The 20042-nt window shown below is 41.4% G+C and overlaps 1 protein-coding gene across 6 annotated transcripts in view; it reads left to right on the top strand.

Annotated features, from left to right (window-relative positions):
• LOC146758237 (receptor-type tyrosine-protein phosphatase T-like) overlaps nucleotides 1-20042 on the top strand; it is a 264795-nt gene that overhangs the window by 204318 nt on the left and 40435 nt on the right. For 4 of the 6 annotated variants that reach the window (XM_085517407.1, XM_085517405.1, XM_085517408.1 and 1 more), the window contains one exon: nucleotides 5584-6393. In XM_085517407.1, the coding sequence (XP_085373533.1) occupies nucleotides 5584-5939 (356 nt within the window). In that variant the 3' untranslated portion in view covers nucleotides 5940-6393. Of the gene's footprint in view, nucleotides 1-5583; nucleotides 6394-6518; nucleotides 7860-20042 lie in introns of those variants that run through there. The other 2 variants (XM_085517410.1, XM_085517409.1) reach the window with 2 other exon arrangements.

Below are 20042 nucleotides of genomic sequence, written 5' to 3'. Positions count from 1 at the left end.
TTTGCATTCTTAAATGTAAATTTAATTATGTACATTCTCAGTAGCCACTGTTTGTGGCTGTTGTGCCAAAAAACACACAATTATGTTCTGTTCTGCAGTTTTTGTTTTATTAGAAGAAAAAGGGTTCTAAGAAGCTTGACATTTGCCTTCTGGCCTCATCTTTACCCGTTTCACCTGCTCAGTGAGGATGCCGTGAGAAAATTGTGGTTACAGTTCCTATTAGTAGGGGAATAAGCAATATCAGGTTTGGAAACACAAATCCTGCTTGTCCAGCAAATAGCAGCTCCCCATCCTCAGCTCTTTAACCGCCAAAGAATGAAAAGCACTGTGTGTCTTTGAGCTTGTAGTTGGAGCCTGTGCTCTTGGCTGTGTGCATGTGGGTCTGGGCAGGCTGCAGCTGTCTTGCTGCTCTTTGGGATTTCTGGCTACAGACAGGACATGTACTACTGATGTTACAGGATATCAAGCACTGTGACAGGTATAGACTGGATGGCTCAGGCAGCCTTGTAACAATAGGGGTTCTTTTTTATCTTAAATCATCTCTTGGCCAACATGCAAATGCAGGGTTGATTTTTTTCTAATGCCTTTCTCTTATGAATTGTATCACAGTAGACAGTGAAAACAGTTCTGATGTTTCAGTATTCAATCGGCTATTGACATTTCTAAGCTGAGTTCTTGCATTTGGTGCATTTTTAAGTTCAGGTGGAGACTCTGGTCAGCTGGAGGTTTGTCCTGTGAAACTACTTGGGATGATACAGATACTGGGAGACTCTTTTAGGGAGCTTGGGAAGTCCTTACGTAGTACTATGTGCTGTAGAAAATCAACATGTAACTCTTCTGTTCTTATGCTTTGCTAGAAGTAGACTTGGAACTGGTTTTTGAGTGTGACAGACCTTTGGGCTGATCAGGTTGAGCTGATGTTGTGTTCCCATGTGTATGGCTGTCTATGGAAGCAGGGCAAGAAAAAGTATCCAGTATTAACTAACTCTCTGTAAAGCCATCAGCTACTTTCCCTTTTGTTTTACTCTCAGATCAGTCTCTTCTATCCCTGTTTAAAAAGCAGCAACATTCCATGGCTTCAGTTTTGCCAATTAATTTTCTTGAATCTTTTGTAATTGATGTAAGCTGTTCACATAATTCCCTTCTGTCATGAGATACTTGCATGAAGTCTCAAAACACCAAAAAGCAAAAAACAGCCATCTAATTGCAACAGCAACCCCAAAAAATAACATCAGCAGCGTGCCAATTTGGCATAGAACGTTTTTTACTTTATTATAGAAATCAGAAGCTCTGATTTAGAGCAAAGCAACAAACAAAAAAACCCCTCAACATTCTCCTGTTTTCACGTCTCAATTTGAGACAGCTTCTTTGGCAGTTCCTTTCTGGTGCCTGGGAGAACAATGGAGGTTTTCTAAAGGTCTCTTGGTAGAGTTTGCCCTTTTCCTCTGGACAGATCAGGGATGTCATGGTGATGGAACTTCAGCCTTCTTTCACAAGGATTGATATAGCAAGATCTCAGCTGTGCTCCTTTCCAGCTTCGTGCTCAGGTCTTTTTCTTAGTGAGGGGATTATTGCTTTCCATCTGGGATTGCAGTGGTTTAGAATAGGCAATAAGCAAGGGCTTGTTCAGGAATCGCCTCTCTTTTTTCTTAAAGATGATACAAACTTTCAGACAGAATTAATGCAAGTGACATTCACTGCAACATTTAAATAGCTCATTGGTTGTCCTAGTGGGTATTACCTCTTCTATGATTATCTCCATATGGAATATAATCAACAGTTTCTGTTTGTATTTAGTAATGGATAATAAAATTAATGGCTTTAGCTCTGTTCCAGTTAGGCTGAGTGTGTTTCTTGCAACTGTATTTTCAAACATTTTTTGCCATGTCTGCTTCCTCCTATGCTTCTGCCAAAAGGGAGTTTTTCCCTCAGTTCTATTTGGCTTTTGAACAGGCTGCTTAGTTTTCAGCAATCTCATCTTGCTTTTTCACACAGGGGTTTTAGATGTGAGAGGTAAGTTGGGCTGAAGTTGGCAAAAAAGAGTTCAGAAAAAGCACTCTGTGAAATAATCTTAATGTACCTCTGGGTGCATTTCCGAGATGAAAGTCATTGCTGATTGGGGAGTATTTGTCACACTGCTGGGAGAACAACTACATGCCTTTTACTTGAATGATAGTCAATCTAGTACATTTTACAGTTGCTTACACATTGGTCATCTACTGATCTACTACTTAAAGGATTACCCAGCACCTCCTATGAAGATAACTGTAGTTTCTTTCACTGCAGCAATCAAAATCTGTAACATTTCATGTTTTCATTGGGAGCTCCATTAAAAGCTCCAGAACTGTTTAGACCTCTACCAAGGACTGATGGACCAGCTGCTTCCTGCCATGTTTCTAACAGACTTGTTGATTTTTTCCAACATAACATTTTCTTACATCATCTTTATGGGAGAGAAAAAAAGTAGCGTGTTGAAGGTGTCTCCAGCAAATAATTTGTCTTCTATAATACCGTTTTCCTTCGCGATTGATCTCAACGGACAGAGCTTAGCAGTCTTCTATTGACTTTCTCCATCTTTTGGTCCACTTTACAGTGTTTTACCACTGAACTATACAGATAACTGGAAAACTAAGTATAGAACATAAACTCTGTTCTCATTTCAAGCTTTTTCACCCATGCTGCATCCAGTGCTTTGTCACGGAGCACTCGGTTCATCCTCTTTTCTCTCCCTCATTTTGGAGCCTTTTGAGCTCAATTAAAGCAATTGCTTAGAATTGTCAGGTAGAGAAGTATTCCAGTAGAAGGGTAGAGATACCCAGAAGCGGTTGTCCAAGAGTAAAATGGGTGCTGTATGTGAAGTATTTCTCTTCTTATGGAGGGCAGAAGAGTACATCCTGAATTCCATCACTGACTGCATAATTGGAACTACTTTGTGTGCAGGGTAAAATCTATGCATGTTCAGTAACTATTTTGGGCTTGTACTATGTCTTTTCTTTTCTTGAACCCTCATTTTTGTGTCCATCCTGGGACTGGCATTCAGGCTAGATGCCGTCCCAGTTGCAGCAGCCCAGTTCCAGGTGTGCTCTTCCCTGCAGTGTCTGCAGGAAGAGGGATAAAGGCTGAAAGGGAGCAACATGGTGGACAAAGCTTGCTATATAAAATATGGGCTGGATGGATCAAATGATGCTTAAAATACTGCTGATTGCAATTACATGTGTACAGACCCAATCTGTTTCCCTGTTAATCGAGGTTGCAGAAAGGTTTTAATTACAAAAGGAAGCTGTTAGCATGAGGCTGGTCATCTGTAACTGACAAGTGGGTTTAGTTATAATGGCCAAAAAAAAGGTCCTGGTTTATGTTCTAGTTGTGCTAAATAGTGAATAACTAGTTAAGATCACTTGCAATAGTTTGGCAAAGAGTGATATTGAAAAGTAGCTTCCTGTCCAGTTGGTGCCAGTAGGAAAGAGCCCATTATGTGCAGTGAGGTGTTACTGAGTCTTGAAAAATTGCAATTACATCTGCTCATCTTTGCTCCTTCTGTTTGGAAAATGAGAACAACAGTTTCAACTCCTAATATTCCATTATTCTGCAACATCTCTTCCTCTAATGTTATTAGAGAGACAAAAATGAAGGGGTAGATGAAAATGGAAACCCTGTTTTGGCAGAGGTGGAGGGGAGGTGGTTTAGATCTGTCCTGAAGTAGGCAGGGAAGTAATGCTGGATGCCGTCTTAATTTAAATTGCTTTGGCAATATTAGTTTCTAAACTTGCTAGACAAGACTTTAATGTCTGGTTAGCAGGACAAACTGTTCTATTAATTAAACTCAGGCCCATAAATCTGTTCTAACTGGCAATCAAATCCCAGAGTAACCTGGATCATGCTGTTGTTGAAGCATCACCAGCCCAGGAGAATGATGCTTAATATTTCATTTGTCTTGTGCTCAGCTGTAATGTGACTTTGCAAGATGTCATTTTTTGCACTGGGAATAAAAATCAGTGAGTCCATCTTTTAATGCTCTTGCACCAAGAAAAAAGCAATAAACAATTTAAGATTTATAATGATGTGATTTTTAATGATAATGTATCAACATGCATTTCTTGAAAACTAATTATTTTATTTTTAGAGAAATAACTTTACTGCATAGCTGATTGTGATTAGATAGCCAGAGGAGGTGAATTAGGTAACGTTTTAGTTGGTACTTTTGTATTTACGCTGGTTTCTGTATATTTGTTTCTCTTCACTCAGCAGATGTTAACCTGCAAAACTTCTCCAGAGGGGAAAGTGCTCTGGTCCTCCATCCCGTGTTGCTCCATCTCCTTTCTTCCCCATTCCCGTGGTTCTGCCCTCTTGCTGTTTTCTGTGCTCAGTGAGGAATCAGCTGTGGGAGTTGCAGAGTAATTCCCATAGGGCTCTAAAATTAATGTCGTGATGTAACATTCATAGGTTTCTTTTTTTCTCAGAGAGAAATGTCCTTTTCGTTGCCTTGTTTTCACAAGAGAATAGGTTTTGTGTCCTCTGGGCTGAAGGCAAACTGCATTAGAGTGTGGCAGAGCAAAAGCTAAATGAAATTAATGAAATTGCTCATAATCTTGCACAGTTCAGCTCGGGTTTTCAAAACCACAAAGCATATGCTATTCATGTGGCTTCCAATACCCAGGTGTTATTTCCAACAGAGGGGGATGATCAGGCAGGCAGGGCTCAGGAGACCATCAGTGGCTTTTGTCACAGGGTGCTGCTGAGATATCAGTGCTTGTCTTTGCTTTTCTATCACAGAGGTTATATTCAGTGGCTGAGTTCCTCGTGATGCTTCTCAGACATCTGGGCACTCTTCCAAGTCTCACACAGACTTTATTTGGGTACTTCTGCTCATGAAATTAAGCAAGTTCACAGTCAATCCTTGGTGCCTTTGTTTTTTTTAGCTCTGAGCTATCAAAGCTCTCAGTCAGTTTTAGTGGTGCCTGGAGTGCAGGACCACTGAAAGATCCCCAGCGTTTGTAACTGCAGTACCTTCTCAGACAAATAGCCAGTGCTTTCACTGCAAATCTGTCCTATTTTTCATGTATGTTTGCCTCTATAAAACTTCAGAATGAACAAGTGATTTGAGTTTTCTGCTCTTTGCTAGTTGTGTCATTTTAAGCACTACACAGGTGTGCTCAATCTGTGTTATTTAAGACTTCTTTTCCTCCTCCTATGTTCTATTGACTGCCAGTATGTGTATGCGTAAAGGAGGAAATAAGTACAAACCTTCTGTTCTTTTAAATGTATGACTGTTGTGCTTTATATTTTCAGCAGAAGTTGCTTTGTAAGCACTGTATTTTTTGAAGTGGTGTTTCTGCATTGGTAATGCTACCAGTTGCATTAATACAGCAGTGCAAGGGGCAATAACTTCAAAACAAATATAGTGCCTTTTTATTGTTTTATTTCTGTAAAGCAATAAATACTTTCATAAAAAGAATATTCCAAATGAAAGATTTGGTAAATAACAGGAAAAATTCAATAACTAACAATGGACTGGGGGCAGACTTGCTTTACAGGTACATAGTGGAAGGCCTCAGGCCTCTCATGATTTCTTTTTGTCTACAGAACCCCCAACTCCTATTGCTCCTCCTGAGCTGCTGGCTGTCGGAGCCACCTACCTGTGGATCAAACCCAACGCCAACTCCATCATCGGAGACGGGCCCATCATACTGAAAGAGGTGGAGTATCGGACGACCACTGGGAACTGGGCAGAAACCCACATTGTGGACTCTCCCAATTACAAACTGTGGCATCTGGATCCAGATGTGGAGTATGAGATCAGAGTGCTGCTGACTCGCCCTGGAGAAGGAGGCACGGGACCACCTGGACCACCACTCACAACAAGGACAAAATGTGCAGGTAGTGTTTCTGCTGCTTTCCAGTACTGCATGGATGTTTTGGTTTGCATACTGATGCATTAACAGACAGGACTTTACCTGTCCTTCTTGTAGATGTGCTTCTTTGGAGATCTGAATGAACTTTATGGATTTTGATATGCTGTAGGTATATTTTGACTTTTTATCCATGGACAAGTGTTTGAGAGTGTTGTTTTTATTCATGCAGTGTGTTTGCTTGCAAGACTTTCTTCCACAGGGTATGTCTGCTTTCTGTTGAAACGGACAAGCAAACGAGAGCTTTTCAACTGATTCTCCAGTAGGCAAATAGATCTTAGGACTTGACTATTATCACATTTTCACCCTGCAAGTTTATAGCAAAATATGTGTTCTTCTTAAGTAGAAGCAGTTCAGTGTTGGCTATTCTGTGCAACAGGGATAAGCGGTAAGCATTGAATTGTTAGAATATATTTCTGTATTCTATTTGATTGTGCTGATTGTTCCTCTACCTTCTGACAAAGAAACCTATTTGAACACTGCACAGTGTCTTCCTTTTTGCTTTTCATATTGGAACAGATAAGTTTTGATCCAAGGTTATGAAAAATCTTTCTAAAGCATTTTGGACTTATCAGTTAAAATTAAAGGATCACATTCTTCATGTTTCAGGTATATTCATCCCATTTTCATAAATGGATCACTAATGGAAATCAAGAATAGTGCTCCTCACTGTCTCTCACAGCATAAGTATCCCTAGCATCATCCTCTTCCTTTGCCAAAGAAGCCTGGCAGGTTGAGAGTGCAGGGCAGAGCTGGGGGCACATCCCTACTGCCTTTGCTTTTTGTGTGGCTATACAGCAGTGAACATCTGGAGTCTCTTTGAGAAGTTTTGATTGGTAAAAAAAATAGAAAGGAAACTTTAGCATAAGGATTTGGCAGTTGGGTGTTTGCTATATTCAGCACTTATACATTGGCAGAAGACAGATGTTTGGAGGCTTTACTTCAGTGGTATGGATGTTCTGCTGGCCTCTTTGGGAAATGGCATGTGCTGTGCTTCCAGCTGTCCTCATTCACTAGTGTTGTGGTCACGTCGGTGTCAAATTTTCTAACCTTCAGCAGAAATAACCTGGCACAGTGCATCTCCATGTGGAATTATGACATGCTGAGGTTGGGTTTCTTGCAGCTTTGCAGGCCAACTTTCTACGACAGCCAAACTTGCAAGCCTGTCTGGTAATACTTTCTAGGTAATACAGGATTAAAAAAAAAAGTGGTTAACTTTGTGCATTATGACGGCTTGTACAGGAACCCAAATTGCTCAATTTCTTGCTCTGATTATCAACTGATGTCATAAAGGATGATGTAGATAATCTATTAAAATTGGCTAAGTGGTGCTACTTGCTGTTTTCTGTCCTAGTTTTGACAGAATGAAAATCTTACTGGAGAAGGTCATTCTGTTAATATATGTTGCAATTTAGAGCTTGTTAAGGCTGATGATGGTGGCATTTATGTTTTGTTTAGGGCACTGGGTGGGGGAACTTGTAGCGATCTTTATGGACTCGAAGGAAGAGACCTCCCTACTGTCTGAAGATGTATGCCTTCTAGAAAGGGCTAACTGAAATGATAGACAAGAAAACATGTGGTATTTCCTGATTTTCATATGTGGTGGCAGGACTACAAAATAACCTATTTCTGGTATAATTATACAAAATTTTCATAGTAAAGGCTTTCAGAATTGTACTGAATGAAGAAAGCAGCGCTACCTCCTTGGTTTTCCTTACAGCACCCAATGAATGACATCAATTGAAAGAGAGTTGTTGTTTTCTAAATAGTTCAGTGATGAGCAGTTCCACTTTTTTTTCAGCCCATTATTTTCTTTTGTCATTGTGTTTTCTTAGCAGGGAGGGAAGTACCAAACTCCCACACATTTGTATGTCATCAGTAAGTGGTGAAATGGTCCTGTTTTATGTTGTTTGTAACGAGTCTTGCTTTAAATAAACAGAAATAATACAAAGTTTTTATTAAACTAGATAATATCTTATTTTTTATAACTTATATATAATATATACAATGTATATAATTTTTTATAATTTCTTTTTTTATCCCACTGGTGGAGCTTTTGCTTTCACACAGGATGGTATTGCAGGACTTCATTTATATTTGATATTTAGAAATGATACTGAGAAGTAAGTCCTACCTTGCTTTCTTCCAGGAAAAAGCCAGATGCAGGGAAAGGGCAAACCCTGCCCTTGCAAATAAATGATTATTTTTGTTTGTAGTTTGTTTCCATAGGCTGTGATAGGTCCTGACTTGGGGTATGAGAAGGTTAAATGGTCTGGCAGTGCATTGGCAGTCACAGGGAAGAGACAAGAGAACAAGAGAAAGACTGTTGGAGATTAAAACCAGACACAGGGTTGAGGAGCAGTTAGAGGAAAGGATGATATCAAATGTTAGGTTGTTTTCCCCCCAAAAATAATAGGGAAGGGATAATAGGGTCAAAATAATATGTCTGAACACAGCTCCCAGTAATGATCTGTTCAGCTCAGCACCATCTTCTGAGTGAACTGAGCAACCAAAGCATCTGTTCATGGTAAACACTGAGTTTTTACAGTTTCAAAAACATTTTGTATTTACCTTTAAGGTGATAACTCCCCTTAAATGGGAAACGTTACCTGTTGATGTTGGAAAATAACATTTGGGGTTACTTACTTATGTTTCTTGTCTGTTTTTATTGGTAAATGTTGTAAGGGACTTTCTATTCTTACTGCACTAGACAAGGCACAAGGCTCAGTGGCACATGTTCCGTTCGCGTTTGGTTTTTGCTATATTCCCCAAAAAAAAGGCTTGTATAGCACAATGAAATGAGTTGTTCTTCTCTTGATAGCTTCTGTTCCCAAGAGCCACAGAGCCCTGCAGGTGAGCTGCTGAGGATGGCACAATCTTACATCTGCGTTTTGATATGTGGATCCCACAAAGCCTGTGGGACTTGTACCTGTTTGAGCGACTCTGTCCGTGAGCTGCAGCGTTTTGTTGATGATTGAAACTCTGCTTTCATTCCACCTCAATAGCCTTTGGCATGGCAGCTGGAGAGATAAGAATAGACTTAGGAAATATGATATTCCTTTTTCTTGATCCCCAGTTGGTGCTTGGAAACAGTCTGATGGTGTTATTGAAAAATAGGGACTTCATCTTAATGGCTTATGTCCTTTTACGAGAGATGATGACTTTCTCTGTCTAATTGATTCAATAGATAACGCACGTTTCTTGGTTTCTCCTTTTTCCCTCCTCACTTCCTAATTTTTGGGGAGCAGAAGAACAGCATCTATCCTTTAAATAACAGCAAGAAAGGGCGTAGTGTTTCCTGATGACATGCATTTTGTGGCTGTCGACGTGCTGGAGTGGAGCAATTTCCTCATCTGTCAGGTTTTAATTTCTTGTAGCCCATAATAGGTACATTCAGACCTCCTGGACAGTGCAGACATGGTGTCAGTTTGAAGAGCTGAGTTCCATAGGAAGAAGTTGTTTCTGTTTTGTCTTTGTGCTGCTGGTGCCAGGGGTGTCCCAGGCAAAAGGTGTCTCTTGGAGGAGCTGCCAATACCAGGTTAGAGATGCACCAGCTGTGGAAGTGTGGTCAAAGCAAAGTGACACCTTTCAGAGAACAGAGGATTGATTGTATGTAACTAGGAGTTATGGACACTAGAAAGGAACTGAGGAAAATGCCATCAACCAACTGTGTTGTCTGAGCTGTAACAAGGTGATGACTTACAAGGAACAGAAAGAATCTGGGAGCAGGAAGGGGTGTAATTAAATGGTGAAATGAGAAGCAGGATGCTTCACAGTACAGGACTCTTGAAGAGCCAGATTGGAGTATGACAGGTTATGTGGATAGGCTTGAGAAGCCCAGCCAAAGTTCAGGCAGTACATTCAGTGCATTGGGAAATGATAGTGTGCAGAGGAGAAGCTGGGATTTACTGTGGGAGTTCATCAGCATGGCACAGATCTAAGACTTGCTTCTAGCAGCTCCCGAGCCTAGCAAAGCGTGTCTCCTTTTGCCCTGAATCAGGACACATGTGGTGAGGAAATTTCTTTATCCTGATCCTGCAGGAGATCAGCTTTTGTCCCAAGGCGTGTGGATTGACTACCCTTATCTTAGTCTGCATAAATACTTTCATGAATGTAGAAGCAGTCATGATAGGGTTTTGGTCTGGAGGTTTTTTTCCAGTGGGATTTTGCTCATGATGGATTTAAATTCTAGGGATTTATTTCATTTTATCTGCAAAGGCAGTTTGTTATCCTGAAGTGGTTATTTTTATTTATTAGTCTGAAGTCTATTTATTCATTTCCACATCCCCCTGTTTCTGCTTGGTGCCGTTGGTGTTAAATCTAATGACTTTCTACAGTGGTGTTTGAATATAGCACTACAGAATGAATATAGCACCATATTCTGAGTGGGCTGGCTGGCCAGCCTTTCAGAAAGGCATGAGGCTTTCATGGTAAGAGGAGGAGATCTTGCTGGGGATGGGACAGCATCTCTTTCCCAAAGGAACAGAACCTACCTGGCACCTGTTTCCATGCCAGCTGTGTTGGGACACTCTTGATATTCCTTGTCTCTCAAGTCCCATCTGGGTTTCACCCTGAACTGACAGATCTGAAGAGGCGGAAATGCAGAGGGGGGAGATAATGGCTCGATTCTCCTTTTTAAGCTCACTTAAAGAGGGAGAGCAACAAAACAAGCGGATATTTGGCGCGCTGATGGCTTCTTTCCGCTTTGCTTTCGCAGCTTCATTTTAGCATCCTCGATTTGAGGGTCTCTTCACCACACGATCCTAAAAGTGCCATTGCACAAAATGGTATTCAGGGGTTTGTGTGCAACCAGAACTGCTGTACCAACATCACCATTTTACACCAGTTGAAAGTCGGGCCCATGATTTGCACAAAAAAAAAAGGGCCGGGAGTGGGGTTGTGGTTTTTTTTCCTGATTGTCACTCAGTCCCCTGCTAAAAGCAATTTATGGAAATTGCATGGTGTCTTTTAGTCTTCAGTTAAGTGCCATCTCTCGTAAAATTTCATCCCTTATTACCATATTATTACTGCTTCTCTGCCTTTTTGAGGGTGCGATGAGATGATCATTTCCAGATGTTGCTTTATACGAGAGTGAAAAGCCCAGTTAGTGGGAGGAAACTGGAACGGAGAACACTGTGTGTGTTCCTGCCGTGCCTGTGGGAAGCACTGAGCTTCCACTGGGGAGTGACCCAAGAGAGGAGGCTGTTTTTCCTCTCTATACAGTTCACATTGTGAAATGACAGACCCCACACTTGCAAAGCATTCATGAAGCTCTGTGTTTGTGTAGTCATGAACCTACCTTTGTCCTGGGACTAACGCTGCTTCCTGCTTACGCTTCTCTTTCTGCTTTTCTAAAGGCAGCTGAAAAATAAATGCCTTTTCATTTTGATGTACGCGAGTCTGCATGAAAAAGCACCCAAATAATAACAGATGCTTAGGGTTTGTATACCAAAAGTGCCCAATTTTAAACATTTCATAGAATAAAAGGCACTTTAATTGGCTTTTTTAGAAGCTCCAGCATGTAACACAAAAGCAAGGTAGGGGCTGAACTGAATAGAACACTGCATCTTTAGCCTCGCTTTACTCTTTTAACCCTGAAATATTTGTGAAACATTTAGAAAGTGTTTTGTTCCATACATTGTCAATTGTTTTACATTGCCGTGAATATTTTACCCTTTTACTTTTTCCCCACTGGATGTTGAAATATTAAGGTGAGTGTGGCTTCCTGCCCAGTGCTCTCCAGCTTACCCCTATCAGCTGGGATGGTGCACAGCTTATGAGAGAAGCGGGGAAAAAAGAAGTAGAAAACCCAAACTGAACATAGAAATACAACTGATCCCTACTGAGGAGAGCCAGCAGGTGGAGTATGAGAGTACAGAGCCTTTTATGTGCTGGTGTGTGAGTTCACCTTCATAAATACTTTTCATTTTCATTTGGATCTCACCCTGGTTGAGCTTGAAAGTTCGTTGTGGGTTTCTCTGTTTGCATGGGTTTTTAGCCCCTCTTTTGTTCGTGGATGCTTCTATGATCCATTACTTTATGGCATCTGAATATGACAAAGCCAGGAATGAGCTAGACTTGTCCTCCCTCCTCAGAGGGTGCCAGAATCCCTCTGTATCTCAGTTTGCATTTTGCAGGTGGAGAAGCAAAGACCCCGAGCTCCACAGTCTTTGGATTGTGGTGCAGTTTGTTTGCCATGGGATTGATAGGAGACGGAAGCTTTGCTGCCATCTTAATTCTTTGTTATTCCACTGAGCTCAAAGTAAGTGAAAGGAAATGCTTTCACCTCCTTTAAACTTAATCTATAAGCTTTTAGCTTATAAAAGCTTTTTATTGTGATTTAATAAAAGCTGTGCTTCTAAAGCATGTTTAGTAGTAGACTGTTTTTTGACTCTAGACATTTTCATGTAGGCCATAGCTGTGACCATATCAAAGTATTCAGATGTTGCTGGAGAGGCGTACAGGCCTGAGCATCATAATCAGCCTGACAGTTGTTATTACAATGTACTTCATTCAACATCCACAAATCCTCCCCTTAGCTGCCAATAATCCTTCAAGTATTAAACTAAAATCTTGGTGCAGAAACCATTGGAAAGGGATTTACGTGGAGAACCACAAGTGCCAAAATAACAAACTCTGAAACCTTAACATAACAGATTTCTCCCTGTGGCACTTGGAAAATTTTTCCAGCATTTACTAGAAAATGAAGAATAATGCAGGAGGGAAGGAGTCCTTGAATATATCCAGATCTCCAGAAGCTGATTTGTGAGTAAAGGAAGGGTGAAGAAACATATTTGGTGAGCTTGAAAGATTATTTATCAAGGAAGGCTATTTATCGAGGAAGTCCATCACTTTGGAGATGAAGTCTTAGAGTGATCTATTTGTCCAACGTGGAATTTTTAAGGTACGTTTGGTTTAGCAATGCTTGTAATAGGTAAGTTGTTAGTACTGAGTTATTTTTAACAGAGAAGGGAGTGAGGCAAAGAAACAGGACATCAGCTACAAGGCAATGAACGCTGCACCAAAGGCAATCTCAGGTACCAAATACTGTATGTGCTGTGATCATTGTGAGCGTGGATACTCAGTCCTCCACAGGTTATTGTCTTCCTTCTAAATCACCCTAATTTCAATGAAGAGAACATGAAACACAGACATGAAAGCTGAATTTTGACCTGGCCTAAAACCCACAGAGTTAAACTCAGCCCTCTGTGCGCTGCCTGTGCTCCTGCTTGTTCCAAAGTGGTTTTCAGTCACTGCTGGTTTTAGTTTGTGCTGTGCATGTGTACTGCAAATACCTGCCTTCTTCCTACCTCCTCTCAAAGGTTTGTGCAATATATAGCTTTCCCTTGATCCAGCTGGCACAGCAGAGCAAATATTTACTTCTTTTCCCACAGAAGCAAATAACCTCAGTGTAAAAGAGCTGGAATTGCATTCTGTGCAAACAGGTGAGCAAGCAGTACAGCATGTTACAGCCTATCAGGAGCTGAATCTCCCAAAGCTCCTGCACTGCTGCAGCACAGCAGGGGTGCAACCTCAGGCTGCAGGCAGTTCCTTGTATTGCAGGGCTGCACCTGGGGGCTGGGGGCATCAGCAGCATCACCCTGTTGTTGCTGCCTTTTCTTTGGGACACTGGGGGTCCCTTGGGAGTAGAACAAGGAGGTTTTAAAAGCAAGCACTTGTTGAAAGAGGGGAAGGCACTGCATTGTTTAGGTTGGATATCAGGAAAAACTTCTTTACAGAAAGAGCTGTTAAACACTGCAATAGGCTCCCCACGGAGGTGGTTGAGTCACCATCCCTGGATGTGTTTAAAAACCATTTGGATGTGGTACTCGGGGACATGATTTAGTGGAGGGTTGTTAAGATTTGGGATAGTACGGTTAGGTTATGGTTGGACTTGATAATCTTTAAGGTCTTTTCAACCTGAGCAATTCTACCATTCAATGATTGCTTAGATGTGTTAAGCAAAGGGTACGTTTCCAAAAGTGCAATGGAAGAACCTAAAATGAAAGCAGTGGGGGGATATTCTCACTGTACTGAAAAACACTCTAAAAATTGGTTTCAAATCACAGGCTGTTTTCTGGGGATGTGTGTGTTCTGAGCTGAATCACTTCAGTGCTGAGTTTCTTTGTGCAGGAAAAGGGTTGTTGTGGTTTTTTTTGATGTTGTTTTTCCTTCTGATTGGAGCCGTTTGCTACAAAATATTTACGTTCACCTGAAATTTTCTCAATCATTTCACTCAGAGACAGTAATTAAAAATGAAGAATGTTCTCCTCGCGTTCATCCTTAAGCCATGTGATCCTCCAGTAACCCTGAGATCCTTGGATCTTGTTTTCCTATGCATGTGGCAAGAGAAAGTTAAAGTAATAGGAGTTATAAAAACACAGAACATACCTGAGTCTTAACTGTAGATGACACGGATGACAGTGGAATGAACAAATGTAAAGTCAGTCTGCATATGTGCAGTGAAACTTAGTTTGTCTAGCAAAATATCTCGGTGGTGTTTGACTTGCAGTTTGTGTGGCCACCATAAATATTGGCGTATGTGCAATTGTGCACATGTTGGAAGTTTTTGCATAAGAAAAATGCTGGGTGAAGTTGGTAGGTGTTGGATTGAATCTGCATTTAAATATCCTAAAGAATACTTTGGCTTCATGAAAATAATTATTTTAAAGAATGGATAATGAGTTTTGTTTTTGCAATGCACTTGCCTTCATTCACAGCATGAAAAATAACCCTGTGTATAATTCTGCATTTCTTTGTCCATAATTGCTGCATTGATTCCTCAGTTTCAGATCTGGAAGCGGTAGTATCCACAGAAGTACATATGGAATCATATAAACAGTGAGATAGAACGGATTATGAGGCATTATGCTATTCACGTTATAGATATATTATGTATTTTGTTTCCTCACAGGAGTAATAGGAAGATTAACGTTAGAGCAGCATGATGCTACAGCTCAGCTTGCGGGAGACACCAGAGGTTTCTGGTGTTGCATCTGAGATGTAGAACTATGCATTTGTATTTCAAGCCAAAGCAGCAGCCGTGCTCTGGGAAGCAGGGCCCAACAGCTGTGGGGCAGGCACTCTTTGTCACTGCCATCCAGGAACAGGTCTGTGACCTGGACACTCCAAACCTGGTGCTGTGGCCGAAGCTCTGCCCTGGGCAGTCTGTATTGGAGGTGGGGGATTCCTCTGAACCACCAGCTGGGGGAATTCAGGGCTTCCAGCTATTTCGTTGGGAATGGCCCATCATTGGAAGTGCTTGTGACAGGGTTTTATAAAAGAAATCTCAAGCAATTGCTGCTATAAGAATATGGAGAGTTAGACATCCGTATGCATTTTTGTTTTCTCCTGTCTCTGTCTCTGCCTCAATTCTAAACAAATTCCTGCCTGTGAAGCTTTCATCTAATTCAACCTTTCCTTTCAAATAATATTTTCTTCTATCTCTGATTTCTGAAATCAGAGTTGAGTTTTCTCTTACATGCCTGGAATCGATGCCCTCCGGTCCCTGCAAACAGCTTGCCTGCACTCGGTGATGGTTTTCTCTCTGCTGGAGTGCCTGTCCTCAGTTAGCTGTCCCACTTGGCACGGTCACTTTTATCTGTTTAACCATTGACAGTTTGATTGCTCAGACCTTTCCAGTTGTCAGCAAACCTTAACAGTTACCCCCTTATACCAACATCTGTTTGACCATATATTTTCCATTTCAGGTAAATAAAACCAGGTTATCCTCCCTGGGGTTAAGGGGGAAAAAGATATATCCAAGAAGGCATGATTAAACTGCTGCCTGAGTGACAGACTTCATAAACATCATGAAGAAATCTCCAGTATTCTCCATTGCAGGACAAAAATGGCCATACTTTGCATGGCAGCTGCATGGGATTCATGAAATGCCATTGCCTCAGATAATGTACTTGAATGTGTTGACAGCTTTGAAACCTAAATACCTTAAAGGGTTTATGAAAAAAAATCCTACCTTGGGTTGTCCCCTGGGTTAAGGACTGGGGCACTGGTGGTGTATCACCTTCAGCATTTCCTTTCAATTGGTCTTTCTCAAAGGAGTCAGGCTGAAAAATAGCAAATTGTAGCCTGCAGCCGTCCATCTGTTCCCTCCTGAGAGCACAAGGACAGTGTGAGATGCTCTGGGCACCCTTCACACAGCTGCAGGTTGCCTTCTTGTGTATTCAGAGCATGGAAGGAACAACAACGTGATCGGATTCTGGGCAGCAAAGCTGAGCGATTCCCAGATTGTGTTGACAGGTCTATCCTTAAAAACCCTTTCTGCTTTGCTTTTGTGATTTTTATGACAGTTCTAGTACCATTGGTCCAAAGAGCTTGAAAATTTTGGAGTCAGAAACCATCTATCTGATTCGCCACTCCCTGCATCCAACAACCTCAGGAAAACTGGTCTGGTTTTTGTTTTTAAACCTTCTTTTTGCTTATGCTTTCATGTGTATTTAACAGTCATAAATGGATGTTTTGTTCTCCATGCAAAAACCACAGGCATTGAGCTGTGCCTCCAGGCTGCCATCTACATGCATCCTCTCTTCTGCATTGCTCCACTTCAAGACTGAATACATTTCCACAGTGGTAAAACCAACAGCTTTTCTGTCTAGAAGGCAAGCTGGGGGGCAGGCTGCTAAAAACTGCTTTGTTGGTTCTGCTGCCTGTTTGTCCTCGAGTCCAGCCCCAAAAGAGTCAGCAGGTGGTGGGATGTGCTGCCCCAGGACTGTGCTATTTGTTTGCACTGCAGGGCTGTTGGCAGAGGGTCTGGTATTTGCTCCTGCTGTCTCTGTAGAGCACCAGGAGCATCTTTGCTGCACTGCTCTTTACCTGGTCGCAATTAACTCAAACAATTCCTTTGAGCTTCCTGGGCTTCTTGCAATGCTAATTGCCAAGTCATGTAGCTTGCAATAATTTTAGCTCTACTTACACTAAAATATTATCCTAGACTATCTAGGGAGCCTTATTCTGTGTAGTATGTTGTCTGCTTGAAAGGAAGCGTGGGAGCTCAGGAACTGTGCCAGTCAGTGTGATCTGCAAAGCTTTACGTTTCCTACACTGCTGAGACAACATATGGGTGTCAAGATGTACCATACTAGAGAGACATTTATAAGGGGAGGTTTGACATGAAGCTTCAGAACAGCACAGCTTCTTGGCAGCCTTTGCATTGCATTATACCAATGTATATTTATTTTTTATATATATACAGAGCTATTATGGTATTAATATGCAGTGCTGAATTTAGTGGAGAAGAGAAGTGATGTCTGGAATGCTGTTGAGTTTACTGCAGATACAGCAGAGCTGGGCTGAGTGCTGCTCAGCTTTCACATTAACATCTCTTGCTTCTGTTTCCATTATTTTCTTTAAATTTTATTATCTCTTTTCCTTCCGCTGAAAAAGAAGTATTTTTAAATTTCAGAGTTGAGCTGATGCTTCATCCTCACGGGAATAAGAGCTCACCTTCTCCTCCCTCCAAGCACAGTCTCAGATCTCTGCTTTCTTTAAGCACTGTGCCAGCTTTCAGCTCTCGAGTGCCTCCTTGCTTTGACTGCTGTGTCAGGTGGGTAGTGCGTGAATTCCAGGTATTGTCCTAGGAGGATGAAGCATCACGGAATGGGGGTTTTTCATCCCTCATACTGTGCCATCTGCAAAGCCTTTGGGTTATATTTAAGCTCCTTAGGGCCTTGCATGTCACTGGAAAACACCACGTTTTCAAATAATCAAACTCTTATAACATTCCTTAGATACGGTTTTATAACTCCAGGTCAAATTGCCCGAGAACCTAAATTTTAAAAATTATCTGTGTGGGGAAAGGCAAAAAACCTCTGAATAAAATGTGTGGCAATTAAACATCTAAGCAATGTCACTTGCTTAGTAGCAGCTTTGTGGAAGATCTCATTATTTGATACCATATAGAGTATCCTTTGTAATAACAGAAGCTGGAGACATCATGCTCCTGCGGTGTGTTGTATTGATGCATGTTGTCTGTGTGCATAGAAGTGCTCAGTAGAAACTGCAGTCCTGTCTTTTTGTGCAGTGGGAACCTGAACTGGACCCAGGGCTCCAAAATACTGATGTAATACTAATAAATGTAGAAGGAGATGTGAAATGTGGTAAGAGCATCATTGAATTGCATCAGACTTTGGCAACTGGATGGATGCACTTTGTGCCCTTCTCCATCCTTGAATGTGCACGCACAAAAAGTGGGTGAGCAGCCATTTCTGTGACAAAACTTGAAGACTGAAGGCTTCTGTTGTTTTTAGTGTCGCTGAGGCTGCACAAAAGAGGAAGAATCTTCTAATTCTACCCAAGTCTAAATACTGGTGTTTGGTTGGTGTTCTGTCGAATGGATGGGGCCAAGCTCTTCTTGGTGTTGTGTAGCAATAGGACGGGGAGCGATGGCCTCCTTAATGTTGAACATAGAAAGTCCAGTACTAACGTGTGGAAGAACTTCTTTATGTAAGGGTGATGAAGTGCTGCGGCAGGCTGCCCACAAAGGTTGGGGAGTCTCCTATGGAGTTATTCGAGGCCTGGCTGGATGCCCATCTGTGTGACCTATTGTAGGGAACTGCTGTAGCAGGGACTGGACTCAATGATATCTTGAATCCCTTTCAACCCCATGAGCAACAAAACATTTCCATTGTAGGGATGTTAAGCTTAATATTTAACGGGGAAAGTAAGAAATTTTCTATTTAACTTTCTGTGTGAATCAGTACCAAGGAGCAATTTTCTGTATATAATATCTGTAAGTATCTATCAGTAGCTTGCAAATGTTTGATCAATTTCTTTCTGGCCTGTAGCCCATTCAGTGAGTCTGTAGCATTGAGCGTTAATAGTGTATATATATATATAGTGTATAGTGTAATATATGAAGTGCATTAAGAGTCCTTTTCCTTGCTCCCTGGATGGGACTCGTTGCAGGGCCAGCAGGCTGTGGCCTTCCTCTGCTCTTCAAACACAGCCTCTGACATCCAAACAGCAAATGGAGCAGCTTCCTTCCTGTCCCTGCATGCCATACAAAAAATAGTTTTAGTGAAAATAAGTGATCTAGTTTAGGTTCTAAATACAGAAATAAACAAGTCTGTGGTAAATGAGGTTTCAGTCTGACTCCTGACCCACGCAGTAACTGTGGCATTTAAAATGCAGCGCAGGTTCAGCTCTGGGTTCTCGGTTACTGTTTCTGCTATCCTGAGATGAGACAAAATGAGGTTTCATCTGGTGCAGTCACTGGCAGTTTGAAGCGTTAACTGCTGTGGAAGAAGATTTGAAAGGCAATTTCCCTTCTCAATTTTCTCCTAAGTCATTAAAATTCATCTTTGGTTCTTGAAACATCCAGATTCTGTTCCGCCTTGTTATCTGGATTGGAGATCTTACGATTGTTCGCTGCATTGAATATCCCTTAAATATATAGCAAACTGTTTGACACCGTTTTACAAATCGTCTGTGATTCTACAGATTTATCTTTAGAAGTTTAATTTTTTCCCTGCCAAATGAACGCTAATCTCGCAATGATCTGAGCTTAGTACTGCTGAAACCTGAAGCTTCCTCGTTGCTTTCATTACTTATTAGCATGATGCACTGCTGCGGCACTTTCTTGGAACTGTTCTTTCTTCAGGTTGGACCCACTCTTGACTCCTCAGCCCTTTCGTTTAATGTGTTTTGCTGTGATGCTGACGGCTATTGGCAATAAAATGAATGGAGAGAGGAAGCAGAGTGCACAGTTCACTCATCCATGCCTCAGAGCACCTATTTGGGAAGAGACCTGGAGGAAGTTTGTCTTAGAAGTGCAGAGGAGTATAAAAATAACTGTGTCACCATATTTGAATTTAAAATAACTTTTTTTTTTTTTAATTCAAAAAAGCTCATGGCAGGAGTTGTCAGGCTGTGGGTGTCAGAAGGGGATGAATTTGCATGAGCGGAGGCTAGAAGAATACATAGGACTTCCTGCATATCTTTTCTTTAGGAAGCTAGTGGGAAGGGAATAGCCTTTTGTCATGCTCGTGTCACATTTTATTTTAGCTTAAGACTGATGAGAGAGGAGAAGAATCTGGCTGTCAAGATCAGCCTGTCTCCTCTTGCCTGCTTTGTTCCTCCAATCCTCAGCTTCCACTCCTTGCAATGTGCAGCAGA

The sequence above is a fragment of the Coturnix japonica genome, chromosome 16 (assembly GCF_054131305.1).
Source record: "Coturnix japonica strain WE chromosome 16, WE-NBRP24, whole genome shotgun sequence".
Classification (NCBI taxonomy): domain Eukaryota; kingdom Metazoa; phylum Chordata; class Aves; order Galliformes; family Phasianidae; genus Coturnix; species Coturnix japonica.
Note: the sequence above shows the minus strand (reverse complement) of the source record. Positions and strands in the feature narration are given on the sequence as shown.